The following is a 21,263-nucleotide window of genomic DNA, read 5'->3' on the forward strand; positions in this document are numbered from 1 at the left end:
CTGGTCCTCCTCAACCAGCTTCTCCTCCAGCTCCTGCATGACACTCTGCACTCTCCTTGTGGTGATCGTTTTGGACAGAAAACGGTCCCCAAAGCTCATCTCCAAGGAAGGCTGCTCTTGCTGCCCCTCCTCCGGCTGCTGAGGCTGAGCGACATCAGCTGGAGGAGAGACTGCCCGAGCAGCAGACCCCTGCTCAGTGCCAACACTTACTGGCACCTCTGCTGAGGGCGCCCCAGCAGCAGCCTCGATGAAGGGCCCAAGGCAGGCCTTCTTCTTCATCACACTCCGGCCAGAGGTCGGAGTGCTGGAAGGCGGCTGTGGAGTGGCCCCACACACAGGTGGGGGGAGACCTGGGTCCTCCCCCTCCCCTCCACCCCTCTAGTCTTCTCCTTGGCCTTGCCCCCAGGGCCCCTCTTCTGCTGCCTGTCACTCATGTCACCCTTGGCCAGTCTCACACAACCTGAACCGAGAGTGGGTTTTTTTTACAAATCTAACTCACTGCACTGTACCCTGAACCAACAGGTGCCCTGACTTCTTTTGATGGAACCCTCCCACCAAATTTTTTTTTTTGGTCCCTAATCTATCCCTCTTTGTGTTGGGGTAGTAGTAGTCTGGTAAAGTTTAGGAGACTAGGTGATTCTGCCTCTACCTGGCTACAGCTTTTAAAAGGCTACCTTGAGATGAAGGCAATCCTTGTTATATCCTCCTAGTTAAATTTCTCCTAACTAGATCCTGGGACAAACCGGATTTCCTTGAAAACTAGAAATCAGGTGTCCCCTATAACTTGAGAGAAGCTGTGGTTTACCCTACGGAAATCTAAGGATGCACCAGCTTTCAGTGGCTGAAAGCAAGATGCACTGCAACCCTAGTCTCTTTAAAGGGAGCCTGATGTGGTCTAGTAGTCACGCTGCCTTTTATGAGAAACCTAAAATCTTTTTATATCACCCCTATCTGGCCTACTTGAATTTTGAAAGGAGATAAAGCCCTAAACTGGATTATTTTTTTTTTAATTTCAAAAAACCACAATCCCTAAAAACACCCTTATTAGTGGGGTAGCCTATTTAGTGGTCCTAGCCAAACCGAAAGCACACTCAGACTCCAAAAATAACTCTACAAAAACATGAAAGTGACCCAGCCCACACACACCCTCACCAACCCCCACACCAACCAGAGGTAATTAAAAAAACCCAAACGTGACAGAAAGAAACTTAGCTTTTAACCCCCCCACCCCTCCCAAAAAAACCCCAGCACTATCAGAAAAGGCCAAGCAACTCAACTGTTTAAAAAGTGGCCTTTTCACCAATAGGAAACCTCAGGCGAAATCAGTCAACAACACCCCCCCCCCTCTAAAACCAGAACCAGGAAAAGAGGGACAACAGGACAGGAGGATGCAAAACCTGCAGCAATAGAGAATAGATCCAAACAGAAGGCCAACACAAACTCAACTGATAAAAAAGTGGCCTTTTAAACAATGAAAATTAGGCCAAACAGCACCCCCTCCCCCAAGAACCAGAACCAGAAGAGAAAAGGAACAACAGCAGCACAACACATCAGCAACAAATCAAACACAGAATCCTTTTAAAACAGTAAAAAACTTAACTTTTAACAATACAGGAACTTTACCAAGTTCTGAGCCTGCTTCGGCGGGGAGGGCGGGATATCAATAAAATGTGAATGAGTGAATGAACCAACCCCTCCCCCCAAAAAAAACTTTCACTCTAACCCCAAGAAATCCAAGCCACCCAAATCAGGAAAAGTGAAAGGACACTGCACTTTTAAAAGTCCTCTCACTAAAGTAAGATATGGGCAAATTGGAAAAAAAACCCACCCCAGGCCCCTTCCCCCAGCAGAACCCCCTAACCCTAACCCCAAATAAGCTAGTACCCTCCACTCAAATCTGGATAAGTAAAGGGACTCTGAGTCTTAAAAAGTTCTTTTATCAACTAAAATATAAACAAGAACCCCAAGACTGTCTTACCTTAGACGTCTTCTCTACTTCAGGCAAGTCTGGTAAGGCTGAGAGAGCAGCAGCAGCTGAGGCCAAGGGCCAGCACAGCACAATCTCTCTCTCACACCAACACACACCAACACAGCAGCAATGGAGGAGTCCAGCCAGGCAGACTCCTTAAAAAGGTTCTCTGGCCCTACAGAGAGCAGTTTCAAAAAATAGCACTGCTCTGTGATTGGCCAGACAACAGTGCTTACTTGGATACCCAAGTAAGCAAAAGATCAAAAGAACAACAATGTTGCTGATGGCTGGGGGATCAGCTACACAACAACCCTGCAAAGCATGCATTTGCAATTCATTTCGCAAATGCATGCTTTGGATTGGCTGCTGGGGCTCCTCTTCCCCCTCCCTGATCCCAGGGAGGCTATGGGAGAGGCGGGAAAAGGCTACCAAAGGCAGGAAAGGAGGCAAGCAGCTCCCCTGATGAAAAAGGCAAAAAAAATTGTTTGATGGCAATGAAAACTAGGGGAGGGATGGTGGCTCAGTGGCAGAGCATCTGCTTGAGAAGCAGAAGGTCCCAGGTTCAATCCCCGGCATCTCCAAAAAAGGGTCCAGGCAAATAGGTGTGAAAAACCTCAGCTTGAGACCCTGGAGAAGACAATACTGACTTTGATGGACCAAGGGTCTGATTCAGTATAAGGCAGCTTCATATGTTCATATGTTCATGTTCAAAAGGTACATTTTTATATCAATACTGCCACCCCTCTGGCTGAAAGTCTGTGACTGGTCCAAAATCACGCAGTCCAAAATCACGCAGTCAGCTTCCACAGCAAGAACCTGGGTCTGACAGACCCCACTCTGAAGCCCTAACTCCTATGCCATACTGGCTGTCATAGGGGAGCTGCTGCTGAACAGTAGCAAGCAGCCAGGCGTAGGGTAGTCAAGCCCAGGTGGAGCCTGAAGATCTCCTGGGATCACAACTGAGCACCACACAATAGATTTCTCTCTCCATCCTGAAGAAAATAACTGCTTTGGAGGGTGGGCCGTATGCCATTTATTCACCTGATGCCTCTCCCTTTACTGACAAAAGTAGCCTGGGTTGCCTAGCAACAGCCTCTGGCTAGTACTTCCCAGGCAGCAGTCATGGCTTCTAAAAACACTTCCAGCGGGCCCTGGCCTCCCTAACTATTTCTGTGGCCTTTGGAGAATACATGTGCTGGGAGGCTTTTTGTGAGGCCACAGTAGCTCTGAAGTCCTTTCTGAGGTTGGTTAATAGAGAGGACACAAAGAAGAGTTGGAGATGTGGTTGTCTCTGAGGTAATGCTGCTTTTGGCAGTTTGTTCAGCATGCCTGGGCCTACAGTGAGAGAGAAGAGTCAGCCAATGTGAGGCCAGAGGGGGTGACAGACGTGAGATGACCCAATAGCTGATGCCCCACCCAGTCCCAACCAATCAGGCTGCTTGATTTTGCCACCACAACATGGATTTTATTGCTAAAGTATTTAATAATTTTCTGTTAAATGAAATGTAGGAATTGATAATGATTGGTGTTATAATCTAGATTATAGAATTAATAAAGTAGGATTAAAGATTAAACTTTAATATTAAAAGTGCTACATATGGTCTTATATGAGAAAACAGCATAACCATCTTTGTCCTAAAACCACTATTTAAATTAATAATAGATTGAAAATAGTTAAAATTAATTAAAATTAAGCAGCTCACTAATAATCCAGTTTTTATGTTTTTAATAACTTAATAACCAAAATAAATTGAATAGTTAAAAATGCAAATTGAAAATACAAGAAGGAAAAAATTAAAAAAGTATATATAGACCTTAACTATCAGGCTCCTGTCTCAAAGCAAAAAGTATATTATAAATTGTTATTTAAAATTATGCAGTTTTCTAATAATCTAGTTTTTAATCTTATAATAAAATTTTAACCAAACTGATTTTAAAGAGTTAAAAATACAAATAAAAAAAGAAAATAATTTTTAAAAGTAAACAGGTCTTTATTATCAGGCTCTTATCACAAGGCAAACAAAATACTATATTAAAAATATCTGTCCATCTATATTTAACCAAGAAACATTGCTAACACCTATTATGTTTTAGCTATAATAAATCTGGTGGTGGTGGTGGTGGTAGTAGTAGTAGTAGTAGATTTATTGTATGTTGCTATTGGCTGTCACAATACAAAGTTAAATACAGTATATTGGACTTCCTAATAATTTTGTAAACATATAACAATGCATATCTTTAAGTATAATATATAATGCAACAAATAGTAATATTTTCTGTAGTAAACAGGTTGATACTCATTCCCACTCATGATTAAAAAATAAAAAACCTCTACAGTTAACAGAAGTTTTGGAGATCAGCAACTGGAATTACTCTCCTCCAGTGCAGTCATGGTTGGTAGGCCTTATAATAGTGATTCTTTGTCCTCCAGCAACAGTTTCAATTGGAGAGAGGTAAGTATGGATCTCCCTGTGTCTGTATCAGAAGCCTGGAGTAGGAAGGGCTGGTCATAGGGCACATGGCGCCCCAAGCAGACTCGCTGCCCCTCTGCCACCCCCTCCCTCCCCTTCTACGGCACGCAGCTAGAATTGGCCCTACCTGCTTAGACTCGGCCTTGGCCTCTCAGCGCTCTCACTTCTAGCAGAAGTGAGGGAGGAGTGAAGACTCATGCAGTGCTCTCTTAAGAGAGAGTACTGAGAGATCCAGGCTGAGTCTAAGTGGGTATGGCCAATTCTAGCCGCGCTCCTCTGAGCGCACCGGGGGGGGGGGGGTGGCGGTGGAGAGAGATGCCGCAGATGGAAAGGGACGGGGTGGCAGCAGCATTTTACCTGCCAATCAGCTAATTGGTGGAGGGCTTTAAAGAGGTTGGGAAGCGTGGTGCTCCACCGCCCCTTCCTGGGTGGTGCAGAAGGGAAGGGGGGAGTGAGGAGGAGGTGAGGTGATGGTCGGGGGGAGGTGAACTAGGCATTTGCCTTGGGTACAGGGAGGTGGAGAGCCCAATTCGCCCCCCTCCCGGTGCCCTGACCAAATGCCAAGTTTTGGGAGCAGGGTGCCATTTTTATAGACCAAAGTATTAGATATAGAGCGCCACTGGAATTTTATGTTGGCCTCATATAACTTTTGAGGAAAGAGGTTCAGATGATGTAATTTTCTACAGTATCTGGAAAAAGATTCAGCAAGACCAGAATCTTTTTTTTGTTAATGTATAAGAAGCCTCTTTGGTGAGCTCTTTTAGGATCCTGTCTCTTGATCTTGTCTCTTGCCCCATGGCCCAGAGTGATAAAGCAGCAGTACTGCAATACTGTGGTATGAACTCTCTGCTCACAACCTGAGTTCGATTCCGGCGGAAGCTGGATTCAGGTAGCTGGCCCAAGGTTGACTCAGCCTTCCATCCTTCCGAGGTCAGTAAAATGAGTACTCAGCTTGCTGTGGGGGAAAGTGTAAAAGACTGAGGAAGGCAATGGCAAACTACCCCGTAAAAAAGTCTGCCGTGAAAACGTTGTGAAAGCAACGTCACCCCAGAGTTGGAAACGACTGGTGCTTGCACAAGGGACCTTTCCTTTCTTTTCTTTCCTCTTGATCTTGGGTAAACAAATTGTGCTAAGATGTCCTTTGGGCAGCCTTGGTGCACTAGTGCAAGGAGTTCCAATCTGACTGCTCAAGCAATTGTGGGAGCTACTCTCTTGCCTACATTTCGGGATTTTTGTGAGCCATGAAGAAATAAAGGTTGCGAGGTTTGAGTTTCCTTCTGTGCCCTCTTCTATTCCACAGAACTTCAGGTTGTGGATTTGCCAGTGGTTCTCCAGGGCAAATATTCTCTCACTTTTCAGCTTGTTTGATTCTTCTTGTGCTCTGACTTCTTCCTGGAGGGTTGTGCCCATTTCAGTTGAATTTTCTGCTCGTTTAAAGGTTGCTTTCAATTCTTTAGCCATGTTGTTAAGTTTAAAATTAACTGAATGTAGTAAACCATCCATAGAAGCTTTGCTAAAGTGATGTAGGTCTTCCTTGAGGTCGATTAGGCCTTTCGTAAAAAGAGGAATATTGTCATTCATTTTGTTGAGTTTTGGTGTTTTGGGGTTAGGGTTATGTTTTTGGGTTGGGCGCCATTTTGGGCTGAAGGGTTTAGATGCCTTGTTTGGAGAGGGAAAAGCTCTGACTGAGGTCAGCTCTGTTGAATTCATGTTGGGTTTTAATCTGTAGGATTTATCCATACTTTAATATTGATTTGTGAGGTCTGTGTCGTTGTGGAGTAGTAGGAAAGAGGATGTCGGTTGTCTGCCATCTTGTAGCAATGCTCTACCCCCTTGGAATTTTTTTTTAGCCATACATGTTCACCTGGATTAAAATTTAATTCTGCTGGTGTAATTGGCTGTATGCTCTTCTGCTGTTCTTATTTTTTTTTGTTTGCATGGCTTGTTGTATCACGGCTCTTTTTCTAGCAGGAGTTCCTCTGCATGTTAGGCCATGCCCCCCTGATGTAGCCAATCCTCCTGGAGCTTACAGTAGGTCCTGTACTAAGAGCCCACTAAGCTCTTCAAGGATTGACTACATCAGGAGGCGTGGCCTAATATGAAGAGGAGCTCCTGCTAGAAAAAGAACCCTGATTAAGACAATAAAAACAACAAGCCATGCAAACAAAAGATATTTTATTTTATTTATTTTATTTCATTCGATTTATATCCCGCCCTACCCCACCGAAGCTCAGTTTATTCAGTTTACAGCGGTGAAAATTGGGTTAATTTTATCCTGTCAAAAGTCCTTTGAAGTAGTTAGGCTGAGAAATGGTGGCTTCTATGAGCCACTATTTGAAAAGCTCATGGTGTAATTTACACCAAGCTTTGGCTGCCCCTTCCCAATGTTTCTCATAAGACCTCCCAGTAAGATTTTGCCTTCACACAACTATATGAAAAAGTGAGCTGTGAGGCATGGTAGCTTACATTGAAATAAATGGTGTTAGTCTACAACTGGGTTGTCAAATGTGTGGCCCGTGGGCCAAACCGGCCCCTGGAGAGCTTCAATCAGGCCCGCGGGGTTCTCTTCTCCCCCCTCCCCCTCCTGTCTCCCCCTGCAAAGCTTGGAGGCTTCTGACAATCCCAGCTCCTTCTGTCTTCTCTTTGCAAAGGCTAAAGCAGAAGCGAAGCTGCAACGAAAATGTGGAATGGGTTTTCCACTCAGGCCTATAGGCCCATAGGCAGAGCAGACTGGAATGGAAAATCCACTCCACCTTCTGCTTGTAACTTTGTTTCAATTGAGAGGTTTAACTTCCCAGTGTTCCTATGATCAGCTGAAGCTTCCTGGAGTTGCGTTGTTGCAAATCAAGTGTGAAAGCTTTGAGGTCAAATGGAGTAAGAACTAGTGCCTAGTGAGAATTCTAGCTTGGGAACCCACAGCCAAAGGGGGATATTACACCGGAGAACCATTGCTAATCTGAGTAGACCCTGAGGGAGGGGGTAAGCTTGCAATGCCTGAGAGCATTTTAATTTTTTAGTTTTCTGCTATGTGATCCTTTTCCTTGATGTTTCATTTTTAAAATTGCATTGCAAAATCCCACTATTCCCCTACCTTTCCATTTTAAACAAAATTTTGTAAGAGTTTTAAGCATGTTTGTATATTAAATATATATATATATATATCTTTAATTGTTTTTGCCTGTATTTATTTATTTATTTACCGTAAATTTGTATGCCCCCTACTCCACACACGGACTCTGTATAGTGTACATCTCCTCTCTCTGGCATTACATTTTAGGACATGCATGGCTCACCCCACAAAGTCCCATTTATGTCAGATCCAACCCTCCTAACAAATGAGTTTGACACCCTTGGTCTATAAGGTGCCACTGGGTGTTTGCTTTATTTGGCTTACATAATGGTGCTTGGTGTATTTTGTGTTAGAATGGGGATCTGAACCAGGTCCCAGCATGCTAACCCATCCACTACCTCACATAGGCTCAAGGAAAGAAAGTGCAAAAAAGACAGAAAGTTCACAGAGTTCACAGAATACATCAGATGAGTATTCATTCTACACAATATGGGGTTTACAGTAGAATTAAAGATGAAAGGGTGGGATTATTAAAACATCATGCGTGAACATGAACTTAGAAGCTCTAAGTAATGTCTCTCTGATAGCCAACATCTTCAAGTTGTCATTTCAGACATATTAGTGTGTTCCTTTCCCATTTCCTCAATGTTCATCCCACTTTGACATGTAACTGGACTAAATTATAGGTAGGGCATTATAGGGCACATAGTGTGCAATCCTAAATCTATTGAAGTCAATGTGATTAGAGCCATGACCTTCAGTTTGCAAGACCAGATCAAGGTTGTCAATGATAGCATATTGGTTAATTGATAGAGTCACCATAAGTCCGAAGTGACTCGATAGGCCATACACATAACTCTGTTTAGGACTGCACTGCAAACACAGCAAAGAACTTAAAAATCCCCCAGCATTTCCTTTTCTGTAAATGTTGTTTTAAAATCTTTCATAATTCCAGTTTCTCTTGAGGTGGTTTAGGAAATGATTAATATTCTGTTTAGTCTCTATTTGTTTTGCAACATATTTCGACAATAAATATGAATTTTATGTTCACAGTAGTTCTAAAGGTTATCTGTATGTTGTTATTTATATGTGTAGGTATCAATACATGTTCTCAGGAATGTGTGAACACGTAATGTAATTATGTTCAAAATTGTTTATACTTATGACAACACCCATTAACACATTTGTTAATGTGTTATTAATACATTATACATTTATTTAACTTTTACCCCACTTTTCTTTGCTTTGGGAACCCAAAGTGGCTTACAATATTCTCCCTTTCTCTCCTGGCAACTACCCTGTAAAATAGGTTAGGCTGAGCATGTGCAACTGGCTCAAACCAGTTACCCATCAAGATTCCATTTATTTAAAACATTTATTAGCTGCCTTTCTACTTTGTGAAACTCAAGATGGCTTACAATATATATATATACTGCTAATAAATAAAGACCAAATTGATCAAATGCAGCAGGGATGGATTAACAATTAGGCCAAGTAGGCACTGGTCTATGGACCCCCACACCTTTAGGGGCCCCAGGCTGGCTCCCCACCTGGTTTCCCCTCTGCTTGCAGTCCTCCCAGCCTGCATGCGCAGCCAGCAACTGAGCCGCTCTTTGCCCAACTTGTCTGGTGTGGCTGCTGCTGGCATCATTGCCAAGTTTGCCTCTCTCTGTCTCTCCCCGGCAGTTTTGTCAAGAGGGCTTTTGGGAAAGCACCTGCAGGCTGCAGCGGGAGCCACAGGCAGCAGGGCAGGTGGTCCAACTCTGAGGTTATTCGCAAGGGGGCCCCCAAGATCTTGACTTCTTGGGGGCCTCCATAGAGTTTAATACGGCACTGATTAATGCCGTTCTAAATAACACTATTTTCAACTGCCCCCTGAAGACTGAAAGGGAGGGGCCAGGCACACCTCTCTGGGGTGGTTGTTCCATAATCATGGCATTGCCATCAAAAAGGCCCTCTTGTGTGCCCACCGAATGAGCTTCTTTGAAGGCCTCTTCTTGTGATCTCACTCTTCATCCAGAAATGTATGGGAGAAGTATGGTCCTTTAGATACCCTGGCCCCAAGCCATGTGGGGCTTTGAAGAACAAAACCAACAACTTGAATTGGGTTTTGGAGCAGATCAGTAGCCAGTGTAATTGCTGTAAATATTGGGAACACATATTCCTGGTGACTGGCCCCAACCAGCAGTCTAGCCTCAGCATTCTGCACTAAGGTGCAGCTTCTAAACACTCTTCAAGGGGTAGCCCAAAGCAGAGCACATTGTGGTAGTCCAGTCATGATGTAACTGAGGCATGGATCACTATGTCTAGATCTGACTGAACCAGTAATGGGTGCTGCTGATATACCAGCTTAAACTGGGCAAAAGCACTCAGAGTCACCACAACTACCTGTTTTTTAAGGTTACTTGCACTGTCAAGCAATACTCCCAAACTGTGAACTGTGAAACTTTTCAAGAGGAGTATAACCCCATTCAAGCCAGAAGAGATCTTGAGTCCCTGGTCTGCCTTACTAATCCTGATAACCTCTGTCAGAATTAAATTGTTCTCCCTCATCCAGCCCATGGGAGAGCTGGAATTTGAACTTGGATTGATCAGGTCTAGTGTAACTACCACATATACTAAGAAATTTCATTATTCCAAAGAAGATACAAACATGAGCTCTTTGGGATTTATTGTATTCAATACAGCTACAATATTATGGAAAAATTACATTTACAAAAAATGTCATCTCTTTGTTGGAAGTCTAGAAAAACAACAACATGGAGATGGCGACTGCTGGACAGAAATGAACTTGCCCCTCCACATGGACCCGGCAGGGTTGTGCCCCGTCCTATAAGGGTCGCAATCTTTCCCCTCCCCTGAAGCCATGGCAACCGGGAAACTATTAAACGTGTGACTGCAGTAGTGAGTAAAGGGGCAAAGTGACACGTGTTTTCAAAAAACCCTTTATAATAGAAGCTTGGAATAAATGAGGGCGGCGTCATGAATAACAGAGCTGTTTATAAAAGTTACAACCATTTCATATTTAAACGGGACCGTACAGGACGAGCTTTATGCGTTCATGGAAATCGCGGAATACCCAAACGCCGGAAAGTGAACGGAACCGCCACTTCCTCCAGTGAAAGTCCCTTACCAGTTTCATTAACAATGAAGAAAAGGAGGCAAGATGGGGATTCTCACTTCTAGGAGTAAATACGTACCTTGAGGGAGAAGAATACTGGATTAACCCAGAAAGTTTGCATATCCTTTAAAACTCCCGTCCCTCCCTCCCTTTTTTCGAACTCCTTCCTCTTGCGGAATTGCATGAAAATACAGCTGGATATATGTATCTTTCCTAATTTTTTTTCTCCCAGTACCCCAATTTAGGTAAATAGCAAGAGATTAAATCAAAATTAACCCCCCCCCCCCCAAGTTTACTGTTTAATCACCTGGCAGAGTTTGTCCAAGTCTGGATCTCTGTTGGTTCTTTAATGTTGTTTAATGATACCGATTGCGTCCTTACCTCCTCCTTTACCATTTTTACGATCGCCTTTTAATCCTCCCTAGTACGGGAGATCGTGGTGGTCGGCGAGAGATTTCAGATAACAATTTTGGAAGCTACTGTAATTTAAAAAAAAAAAAAAAATACTCTCGCTAACCTCCGCCTCCATGCCAGTTCGGCGGCTGTCTTTCAGTTCTACACCATATCCCTCGCTGATCGTTTGTAGTTTTTAAAAATCTCCCTCCTTCAGTCGTCTCAACTTTGCACGCCTCCCTGTTTATTTTCGAGCCCTGAGACTGGTTGTCTTCTCTCCCCCCCACCCCTTAAAATATTTTGCACGCTGCCAAGGTTGGGAGTTTTCACAGATTCGCCTCCCCTTTTCTGCAGCCTCCCTCCCCAGCCCCATCAGAGGAAATATTACAATGTTGCAAGCTGACGTAAGGACATTACAAGGAAAGGGCTACATTTCGGAGTGTTTATGAAAAGCCTCGGTACTGTACTGTCACCAGGGGGCATGCAATAGAATGCATTTCGCCCAACATTTGGAATAATGATCATTTAGCAACCACCACCACCACCACCAAAAAAAAAAAAAAAGCTTCCAGTGCGCTTTGGAACCCGCGCGAGCCAGAGGAGCCATGCAGCCAAACTTTCGGGAACCATTGGTTATTTTTTTGACATTGCAAGCTCGCCCTTGAGGATCGCTTATTGAATTCTCCGGTTTTTGTTTTGTGTGTGCGTGTGCGGTTTCCACCTCTGCCTCCGGGCCTTGCAGATTTTTTTTTTTTTTTTTGCTTTTCTTTTTCAAAAGGGGGAGAGAATCAGACAAGCCGACCTAGCGGCAAGGAAGCCGCAGTCAAGAAGCCCTGCCTGCTTGCTTTGCCTCCGCTCTCTCTCTCTCTCTGCTCGCTTGCCTTGGGAGTCCAGTGTTGTTTTGAAGGGAGCTAACATGGCGACGGTGCCCGTCTATTGCATCTGTAGGCTGCCCTACGACGTAACCCGCTTCATGATCGAGTGCGACGCCTGCAAGGACTGGTTTCACGGCAGGTAACACAAAGCGATCGGGCCTTTCCCCCTGCTCTGGGGCAGAGATCCCCCTCCTCTCGCTCGGGGCCTTTCGCCTCTTTTGCTCGCTAGGGCACAGAGCGAGCGAGCGAGCGAGATGGTGGGCTTGGAGCGGCGGCTGCTGCTGCTGCTCTGTGCAGTTTTCCAACAGGCCTTTTTGGAGAAGAGGAGGAGGAGGAGCCACTCGCCCTGTCTCCCTCTCTTGTATTTTTTGTTTTGTTTTGTAAATTGTCGAGCCGGACACACAATGGACTCCCCCCCACAACTGGGGGTCTAGTGTCATGGGGCTGCGGGGGGTGGGGGGGAAAGCTATTGTCCTTTCCTCAGGGAGGGGAGGGTTGACTGGGCGGCTGGTTGGCTGGGTTGTGCCGAGGGGGCTTTAATATATTTTTAAAGCTTCTGCTTTTGTATCCCCCCCTCCGCTAAGTTGCTGCTCTGTGTGTGTGTGGGAGGAGGGTTCTGACTGCGTGGTTGTGGGGGACAAGATAAGGATGGAAGGTTAGGCGCCCCCCCCCTTCACTTTCTTCAAGAGAAAGCATGGTGAAGGCTTGAGAAGGCGGAGGGGGGAGCGGTTCCACAATGTCTGGAAGCTGGGCAAGGGTCCCCGCGGGGCTGGGGACAGCCACTGCCACATTCCGGCTCCAGAGCGGGGAGCCCGGCTGGTGAAGAGCCCTCTCCCGCGCTCTGCGGGCAGCAGCCACTCTCCTGGCGTCTCCCTAGGGGAGGGGGCGACTGGGGGGGTGTTTCCTCGTCTGATAGGCACACGCTGGGCGGGCAAATGGAAGGGTCCCGAATGAGGCTAAAAAGGACAAGGCTGGGGCAGCGTTTGAGCAGAGAGACCCTGGGCTGGGCAGGGTTTTCTCCCCGACAGAGAAGACTGCGGCGGCTGCAGGGGAATCCCCCCCTGTATTGGTCACGATAGCCCGGACCTGGCGCCACTTCGGCTTGGGCGGTGTGGAGGAGAAGCCTCCGAGCCAGGCAAGCGACCGACTCAAGGGCTTGGGAGGAGAGGAGTCTCCTGCAGCTGCTCCTCGGCGCCGTTGAGGTAGCAGCCCTGTGCTGTTGTTGTAGGCACGGACAGAGCGCGCCACGTCCTCCTCCAGTACTTTTGAGATCGCCTCTGTAAAACACACACACAAAAAGGGACCATTTACTCCCCTGAGGAAAGCCATTAGCTCCTGGAGAGACTCTCAGTTCGTTCATTCCGGTGAGGGTGATAGTGGTCGCGGTGGTAGGTGTCTCCATGTCTTCTAAGCAGCAGCTGTAGCTGCAAGACTGTTTAACTCGCTCTGTCCTCAGTCGCCTACGAATCCGAGACAATGTGAGGCTCAGGGGCTGGAAATTCCCCTGGCCGCACGCTCAACCTCGCTTTTGATTTGTATGGCAGGACAGCTCTCGCCCCACCGCCCCGCCCGTCGTGCTTCTTGGCTATAATTGTCACTCCACCCCAGCTTGTCTTCTTGCAGAGTCCCGAGAGATGATTCTGATCTTTGTCTCTCTTCGTTGAGGGGTTGGTTGTGTTGCATGCGGAAGGCAGGCATGTCGTTCATAAAATATTGGAACTGCAAGGAAGAGGAGGAGCGGGAGACAGACTTCAGCTAGATTTCCTAGTAGGTCAATCTTGGGCAGATTGCTGTTGTGGGAGCCTAAGGACCTCAGACGGAAGCAAATGCCAGTGGAATAGAGACTGACTTCCAGGCCTTTCCTATGAGCTGCCAAGTTAAGCATTTTATGACCCATTGATTTGTTCCTGTGTGCTGTGTGTGTTTCTCTTTCTCTCCCACATACAAATTAATAGGCCTTCAAAGTGTTTAATTTTGTCTGGATGATTGTACCCAGTGTGTTTAAGGCTCTGGGTATTCTCTCTCTCTCTCTCTCTCTGTGTGTGTGTGTGTGTAGAGGCTTTTCTTCTGAATTATTTCCCTCTGACTCATTGCTTCAGCAAATGTGTAAGGTTGAACTTGTTTGCAACCTGGTTTCTGACTACATCTGAGAAAGGTATCAAAGATTGGCTGGTCCTTCTATAACTCAGACCAAAAGCTGCAAAGATGATTGGTAGCTTCAGTTTAAACTAACTTTAACTACAGTTTTATGTTTACTTTCTTGCTTTTAATTATTTTTTAAAAAAAATCTCAGTAGTAATTTGTGTTATCCACCTCTTTGTGCTATGGAACTGTGAAAATACCTGTGTGTTTTAAAAGAAAATGAAGTAGCACCAGAATATTGCTAATAACACTGAAGGTTCAATTTGAAACTGTTGGAATTAATATTAAATTTATTTGGAGTCTAAGGAAGTTACTGGGATGTAAGATAAGAGGAAATAGTAAATAGTGAGGAATAAGAAGAAATTTAGGGCATAAGAGCCCAGTGGATCAGACAGTGGGATGTGGGATGTTTTCAGCAAAGGCCAATAAGGTGTCTCTGGGAAGACACCTTACTCAGAAGAGTGTGTGAATAGCTCTCCTTTGCTGAATACCAGCAGCTGCCGTCTGGTATACAAAGATATATTACTTTGTAACATGGAAGTTTTATCTAACCATCAGGGTGGATAACTGTTAATAGATGTCCTTCCATTAATGTATCGCATTCTCTTTTAAAGATCTGAGGCAGGGTCCATTTTCATGTTCTATGGCCGTGAATCGCATACATGATTTATGCATTGTGGTACACAAGAAGCACTTTCTTTTGTTTCTTTGAGTCTACTGTCTGTCAGTTTATTTAAATCTGTTAGGAAATGGTGTCATTTTAAAAGGTTAAAGATTTAATCCATATGCTGCAGTTTGTGGTAGAATGTGCTCAGCCTGACAGGATCAAACTGTAGTTAGTCAAAGAACAGGAATCAGACATGGCAGGTGATGTTTTCCCTCCTACCCTTCACATGAAAATGGTATTACTTTTAAAGATGGGACTGTATGGTAACTGACCATTGCTACCGGCAAATTTAGTATGGGAAATAATATTTTGTGGTATCAGTGATTCCCCCACCCTATCAGTTTATTTATTTGAGATTCACAGTTCCCCTTTGTATCCTCAAGGAAATCGAGGAGGCAACAATAAGGAGACAGCAACTGTACAATAAAGTACAATTAAAAACAAATCTAGATTTCTGAAGAAATCTGTATAGGATACTAACAATGCAATCCTAAGCAAAATTATATGTTTCTAAGCCCACTGACTTTAATGGATGAAGGAAGTCATAGTTCTGCTTAGGATGGCAATATCAAGGATATTTCCTGGAAGCCACTACATATTAAGATTTTTAGCAGGTGTGAAAGCCTCCAGTTACTGAGGCATACACCTGCTGAAAATTTTAATAAACAGTGGTCTCCAAGATCTACGGTTCTCCCCTATAAACTGTGTGCACAATTAATGTGTGATGCATAGCATCATCTGTATGTATACACACTCAGTTCTCATGATCTTTCTGCCTTTATTTGAGCAGTATGGGTCAGAAGGTTGCAAAAAGGAACACCTCTTCCAGTCCCTTGCGGCAACGTTGTTCTTCAGACCTGTGTCTGCTTGCTCCCTCACCACAGCTACTTGCTGGATATTTTTACTGATGGTTGCCCACAGGACTTCTTTTGTAGAAAAAGTCCAGCAGGAACTCATTTGCATATTAGTCCACACCTTCTGGTGTCATCATTGTTTTGCAAGGCAGGAACTCATTTGCATATTAGGCCACACCCCTGACACCAAGCCAGCCGGAACTGTGTTCCTGTGCACTCCTGCTAAAAAAAAAAAGGCCTTGGTTGCCCACCTGGTGAAATAGCCTTCCTGAGTATGTCACTTGTTTTGTTGAAATCTACAAATAATATAACACAGAACTGTTCAAGAGAGCAAATAATATATAACAGAACTGTTCAAGAGAGCATCTGCGATGCACAGCTAACCTTTCTTGGGTTTGTTACAGTTTGGCATGATTGTGTTTTTATGATTTTATGTGCATATATCAAAGAAAGGCCACTAGGTAAATAAACAGATATGCAAATATAGTTGGAAAATTGCTTGGTAAAACAAGACAGAGTAAGGTATGCACATATATTACATATATTGCACATATGTGTGTATGTATATAAAACATTTGCAATTTTATCATTTTCTGCATAAAATTATAAAATTGTGAATGTAATTTATTTTCTTTGAAAACAATGTGGAAATGATAACAGTGATGAGATAGTGTTGAAATGTTCCACAGGTCTTTTAAATGATTGCAAGAACCTGTCAGGTAATCATGCCTCCCCATTCACAAAGTTGTGAAATAATTAAGAGAGAAAAGAGGTCAGCCTGAGAAAATAACGTTCTGCTGTTCAATGGCTGTTCATTAATTAACAAGGAAGTTATTTGAAAGTATCATTGGTTACAGGTTTTGAAAACTACACTTCTTCAGCCAATAGTGCCTGCCCAAATCTGGAAATCAACCCAATATTCACATTTAGTTCTGAAAAGTAAACAGGATAGTATTTTTTTAAGCTTCTGATGGCAGTTGATATGTATGCATATCAGATTTGATGGTTTAAAACTAATACACTGAATATAAGTTCAGTCACTAATACTGTGTTCACAAAACAGGAACAAATTAGGACTATGACAGTACACTGATAGTGGTCTAGATGGGTAGCCGTATTAGTCTGCTTGTGGCAGTAGAAAAGAGCAAGAGTCCAGTAGAAACTTCAAGACTAACAAAATCTGAGGCAGAGTATGAGCTTTTGTGAGTCACTGAAAAGGCAAGAACCACAGTTTAAGTTTCTGGTTTTAAAAAGTTTAAAAAGAGAAAAGCATTGGCCATTATAATTTGTGAGTATGGAGTGATATTGCTTTAGCGTTTGGCATTTATACATTGTACTGAAAGTTAGAGATTCAAGTGGATTACAGTAGATAGCCAGTTCAGTTTTAGCCTAAAAGAGTCAATACAAAATGTAACACCATAAATGTAGTCCTTTTTTCATCCTCACCACTGCGATTATTCTCAAGAGACTATATTGTGCATGAGTTTGATTGTCCTTAATAATTTCACTTTTTTGGTTATTAAGGGCCATGTTCCACTGAATGAAAAAATATGAGAAGAATTGGACATCTGCAGTGAAAAAAGAAGTTAAGCATGACTCATGTGACTCATATTTTTTTCACAAACCAACCCTTGAAAGGTTTATCCAGTAAAATCAATACAAAATACAAAGCTTGATTTATTTGGAAAAAGCAATTATTATATTCTTCCTATTTAAAACTGTCAGTATTGTCCTGATCAGAGGAAAACTAAATATCGAACACTGTCTATTTTGCATTTTGTTCTTTCAGAAATTACCTGTGTTTATATAACAATATGTATTTATTTTGTAATTTATGTCATTGCCACGGCAGACATCCAGAACAATGCTATTAAGAAAATGGCAGTTTTGGGTCTACACAGTTTTGTAATAACCTGAAATGATACGGTAGACTATCCAGAGGCAGTGATCCTGCCCCTACCCTTACCTGTGTAGGGGAAGACAGGGTAGCCTCTGAGTGCAGAGAAGGGAGACAGAATCCAAGAAGAAGTGAGGGGCTGGCAATGCCTCAAGACAAGATGCTGCCCCCATCGATGACAGGTTGCCTATCTTGGGGTCCCCTCAGTCCATGGTGGAAAGGCTGATGTCTACAATAGAGAGGAGGTGGCAGGCCAGCACAGCAGCACAGGAACAAGGCCAGGAGAAGGCCAGCAGCCCCACTTCCCATGAGCCCCACCAACACTGTAAGGGTAAGGGGGAGATGGAGCGGTGGTGTCTCACAAGATGCAGAAGATGCCCATCACATGGGTCTCATCTAGGAAGACAGGGGATTGGCAGGTGTGGTGGTGTCCCACCCCAGGGCAGGGGATCTAAGCAGTGGGCATATGGCAGCCCAAGAAGGGACAGTGCAGGTGAGGTCCCCCAGGAACAGGGAGGGAGGGCAGATCTGTAGTTGTAGTATAATTAACAAAAAACGTTTTCTCTTCTACAACAGAAATCCTCCACTGGATCTAGTCCTACATCTAGAGTACATGATTGCTTAATTCTTAGCTGATACAGATTTCTAACCATAGTGTACTTTGAAAATTAAGGGATCCCATGAGTAAACTACCTGTTGCCTTTGGAATGGTCTTTCTTTTTACTAAATAGCATTAATTTGGCCCTGCTGCTGTAATAACTGTATTTTAGAGTTCAATTTGTTGCATTTTATGAATTATAAACAGATAGAAAAAAGCCCTAACAACTGCACAGAAAAGTCATATGTTCATGCAGACCATGCAGTTCAGAGGCCATGATGAGATAATAGATACCCAAGCTCTTAGTACTTGGTGCAAATTGATTTACTTGTTGAAGAGGTTGTCTTTTTCATCAGAAGGGGGAAGAAACAGAGACCCAAAGGAAGCAGAGATTAAAACACATGGGTAAGATGGGTAACTTGCTGATTTATTGAAACCAAAACAACCAACTCATGGCACCTTAAAATTCTAATTAATTTATTTTGGCAAAAGCTTTAATAATCTCACTTCATCAGATGTATTAATATACTGTACATACTTTATTATTTTGGAATTCTGATTATCAGTAATTAATGTATTATGAGCGGTTATAACGGATGGTATCTAAGAATGTTATAGAAAAACAATCCAGGTAAATTACCATCATTACAAATCTAACCTGGATCACCAAGGAGAAATAATACTTTCCATATAAAGTAACAATCTCAAATCATTCCAGTAAGAGTTATATAGCATATTACCAGTGCATTTGTTAAAAAGGAAAATTGCATTATCATATCTTCCTGAAGTAGCATCAGCATTTAGAGTCCCAATATTTAGTGAATGTTCTAGTTCCCCAGAATGTTTTCTAGAACATCTTATAAGATAATCACTGGTATCAGTACGATGAAATGAAATGCATTATGTGATTAACTTCTGTAAACCGTGATCAGGTATGGGCTCTTCAGAAGAATAAACATTTCACAAGCTTTGTGGAGTTATAGACGTATTATTAAGATTTGGAATTTTTATTGTTTTAAAACTAACTGTTGTTTTAACCTGCATATTGTTTTTATCTGATGTACATCACTCAGACCCTGGCCTCAGCTGGGATGGGATGATCAATCAAATCTAATAAATAATAATAATTTTTATTATTATGTAATAGGATACATAATAAGATAAAGTAGGATTTCTAGCAATTGTGAAGGAAGTAAATCACTTAAGGTGTTATGAAGACAAATAGAAAATATTTTGGAAGGATGATAGCCAGGGCTTTTTTGGCAGAAAAATCCCAGCAGGAACTCATTTACATATTAGGCCACACCCCTGATGTCACCATTGTTTTATGCAGTGCTGTTTGAAGAAAAAGCCCAGGAGAAACTCATTTGCATATTAGGCCACACACCCTGACACCAAGCCAGCTGGAACTGCGTTCCTGTGCGTTCCTGCTCAAAAAAAAGCCCTGATGATAGCTAAAGTTGTTGGTATGACCAGGGCTTTTTTTGTAGCAAGAACTCCTTTGCATATTAGGCCACACACCCCAGATATAGCCAATCCTCCAAGAGCTCTTAGTACAGGGCCTACTTAAATCTCTAGGAGGATTGGCTACATCAGTGGTGTGTGGCCTAATATGGAAAGGAGTTCCTGCTACAAAAAAAGCCCTGAGTATGACACAGTTATGACCTAGATTGTGGAGGCCTGTAATAAGCTGGTTCTGTCTTATGGTAGAGTACATTGCCTCATCATCTGTACCAGTTTCATGATTTCATTGGTTAAGGAGGTGTCTGGGCCTGGCTGAGCTATAAGGAAGAAAATACGGAGTTGTAAACCTTTCAGTTCTTTTGGTGGACTCTGAAATAATTGTTTGCTGTTACTGTAACAAAATCACAGTCCATTCTAACAATCATTACACATGACTGAAGTAAAAATAAATGTGTGGTTATACCTAGTAATGTCATAGGAAACAGGGGGGAAAACCCCACCTTAAAATCTGTTTCTTAGGGAGGTACATGAGAGTGAAAATTACGTTGAGTGACTGGATAGCCATATCCAGGGCTTTTTTTTTTGCAGAAAAAGCCCAGCAGGAACTCATTTGCATATTAGACCATACCCATTGACATCACCACTGTTTCACAAGGGGCTTTTTTGTAGAAAATCCCAGCAGGAAATAATTTGCATATCAAGTCACACCCTCTGACACCAAGCCAGCTGGAACTGCGTTCCTGTGCATTCCTGCTCAAAAAAAAGCCCTGTCCATATCACTGATGCAATATCATTGATCCATATCAATGATCCAGTCAAAGATAAGTTAAACATTGTTGAAAGTCTAAATACTTTTGTTTGGAAGCTCTTCCTTGTTTGTCACTTCTTTATTGCTGTGTGTTCCAGTTCTAAATAGTGACTCTATATGGCTCAAACTGCAATTAACTCATCCAGGCCATATTAAAAACCATGATCTCGCTTTTCCTGGGAGGCTCTGGTTAGAGGAGGCTGGAAATGGGTTGTCTGGTGTGTCAAAATGTATCATGTAGATTCCCTGCCCCTTACTCTTTGCTGTCTGGTGGCTGCTACATCTAGGCTGCCGTGGGCTTAGCTATTTTCCCCAACACCTTCAACATGTCTCCACAGAAATGTCTAGGACATGTCTGATGGCTGGGGCCAATGGGAGTTGTAGGCAAAAAACATCTGGAGAGCTACCGTTGGCCACCTCTGATCTAGGATATAAAATATAACTGTAATATAATGTAACAAGCAGCAGTGTGGACAGCTTTTGTACATTGTTCTGTGTATATAGAAATCTGAATTGTTTCTTAAAGTATCACTTACTAATTTTGTGGCAAAGTCTAGGGACATATTCCAGTACAATATGGGTGTATCATCAGAACTGATTTCCCATAAGGTTGTCTCATCCCCACTCCTCTCCAGAGCATATTGTCTGAACATATGTATAAACCAGAGAGGGAGTACTCTATATATCTATGACTATGGAGGCACTGTTACGCCCTTAGTATACAGTTGATTGCTATTGAGCGTGCAGTTTATGTTGCCATTTAGATAAACAGAGAATGCCCTATATATTGTAATGTTTTGCAGGTTATCCACTGGTTATTCAGTGTCAGCATAAAAGGTGTGGTTTGGGATTCAACAGTGAATTCTGTTCTGGGTTCTGGTGGACTTCTGAACAAATAGTTAATAAGAGTTTTCTCTCATTTCATCTATTGTTG

General features: G+C 43.1%; 1 protein-coding gene across 3 annotated transcripts in view; it reads left to right on the forward strand.

Moving 5' to 3' along the window:
- The first annotated feature begins 11,372 nt into the window (after positions 1-11,372).
- Positions 11,373-21,263, forward strand: part of PHF2 (PHD finger protein 2) — a 198,563-nt gene continuing 188,672 nt past the window's right edge. For 2 of the 3 annotated variants that reach the window (XM_060239818.1, XM_060239819.1), the window contains exon 1: positions 11,375-12,038. In XM_060239818.1, the coding sequence (XP_060095801.1) occupies positions 11,941-12,038 (98 nt within the window). In that variant the 5' untranslated portion in view covers positions 11,375-11,940. Of the gene's footprint in view, positions 12,039-21,263 lie in introns of all 3 variants that reach the window. The other variant, XM_060239820.1, reaches the window with a different exon arrangement.

This window comes from Heteronotia binoei, chromosome 5 (assembly GCF_032191835.1).
Source record: "Heteronotia binoei isolate CCM8104 ecotype False Entrance Well chromosome 5, APGP_CSIRO_Hbin_v1, whole genome shotgun sequence".
Lineage (NCBI taxonomy): Eukaryota > Metazoa > Chordata > Lepidosauria > Squamata > Gekkonidae > Heteronotia > Heteronotia binoei.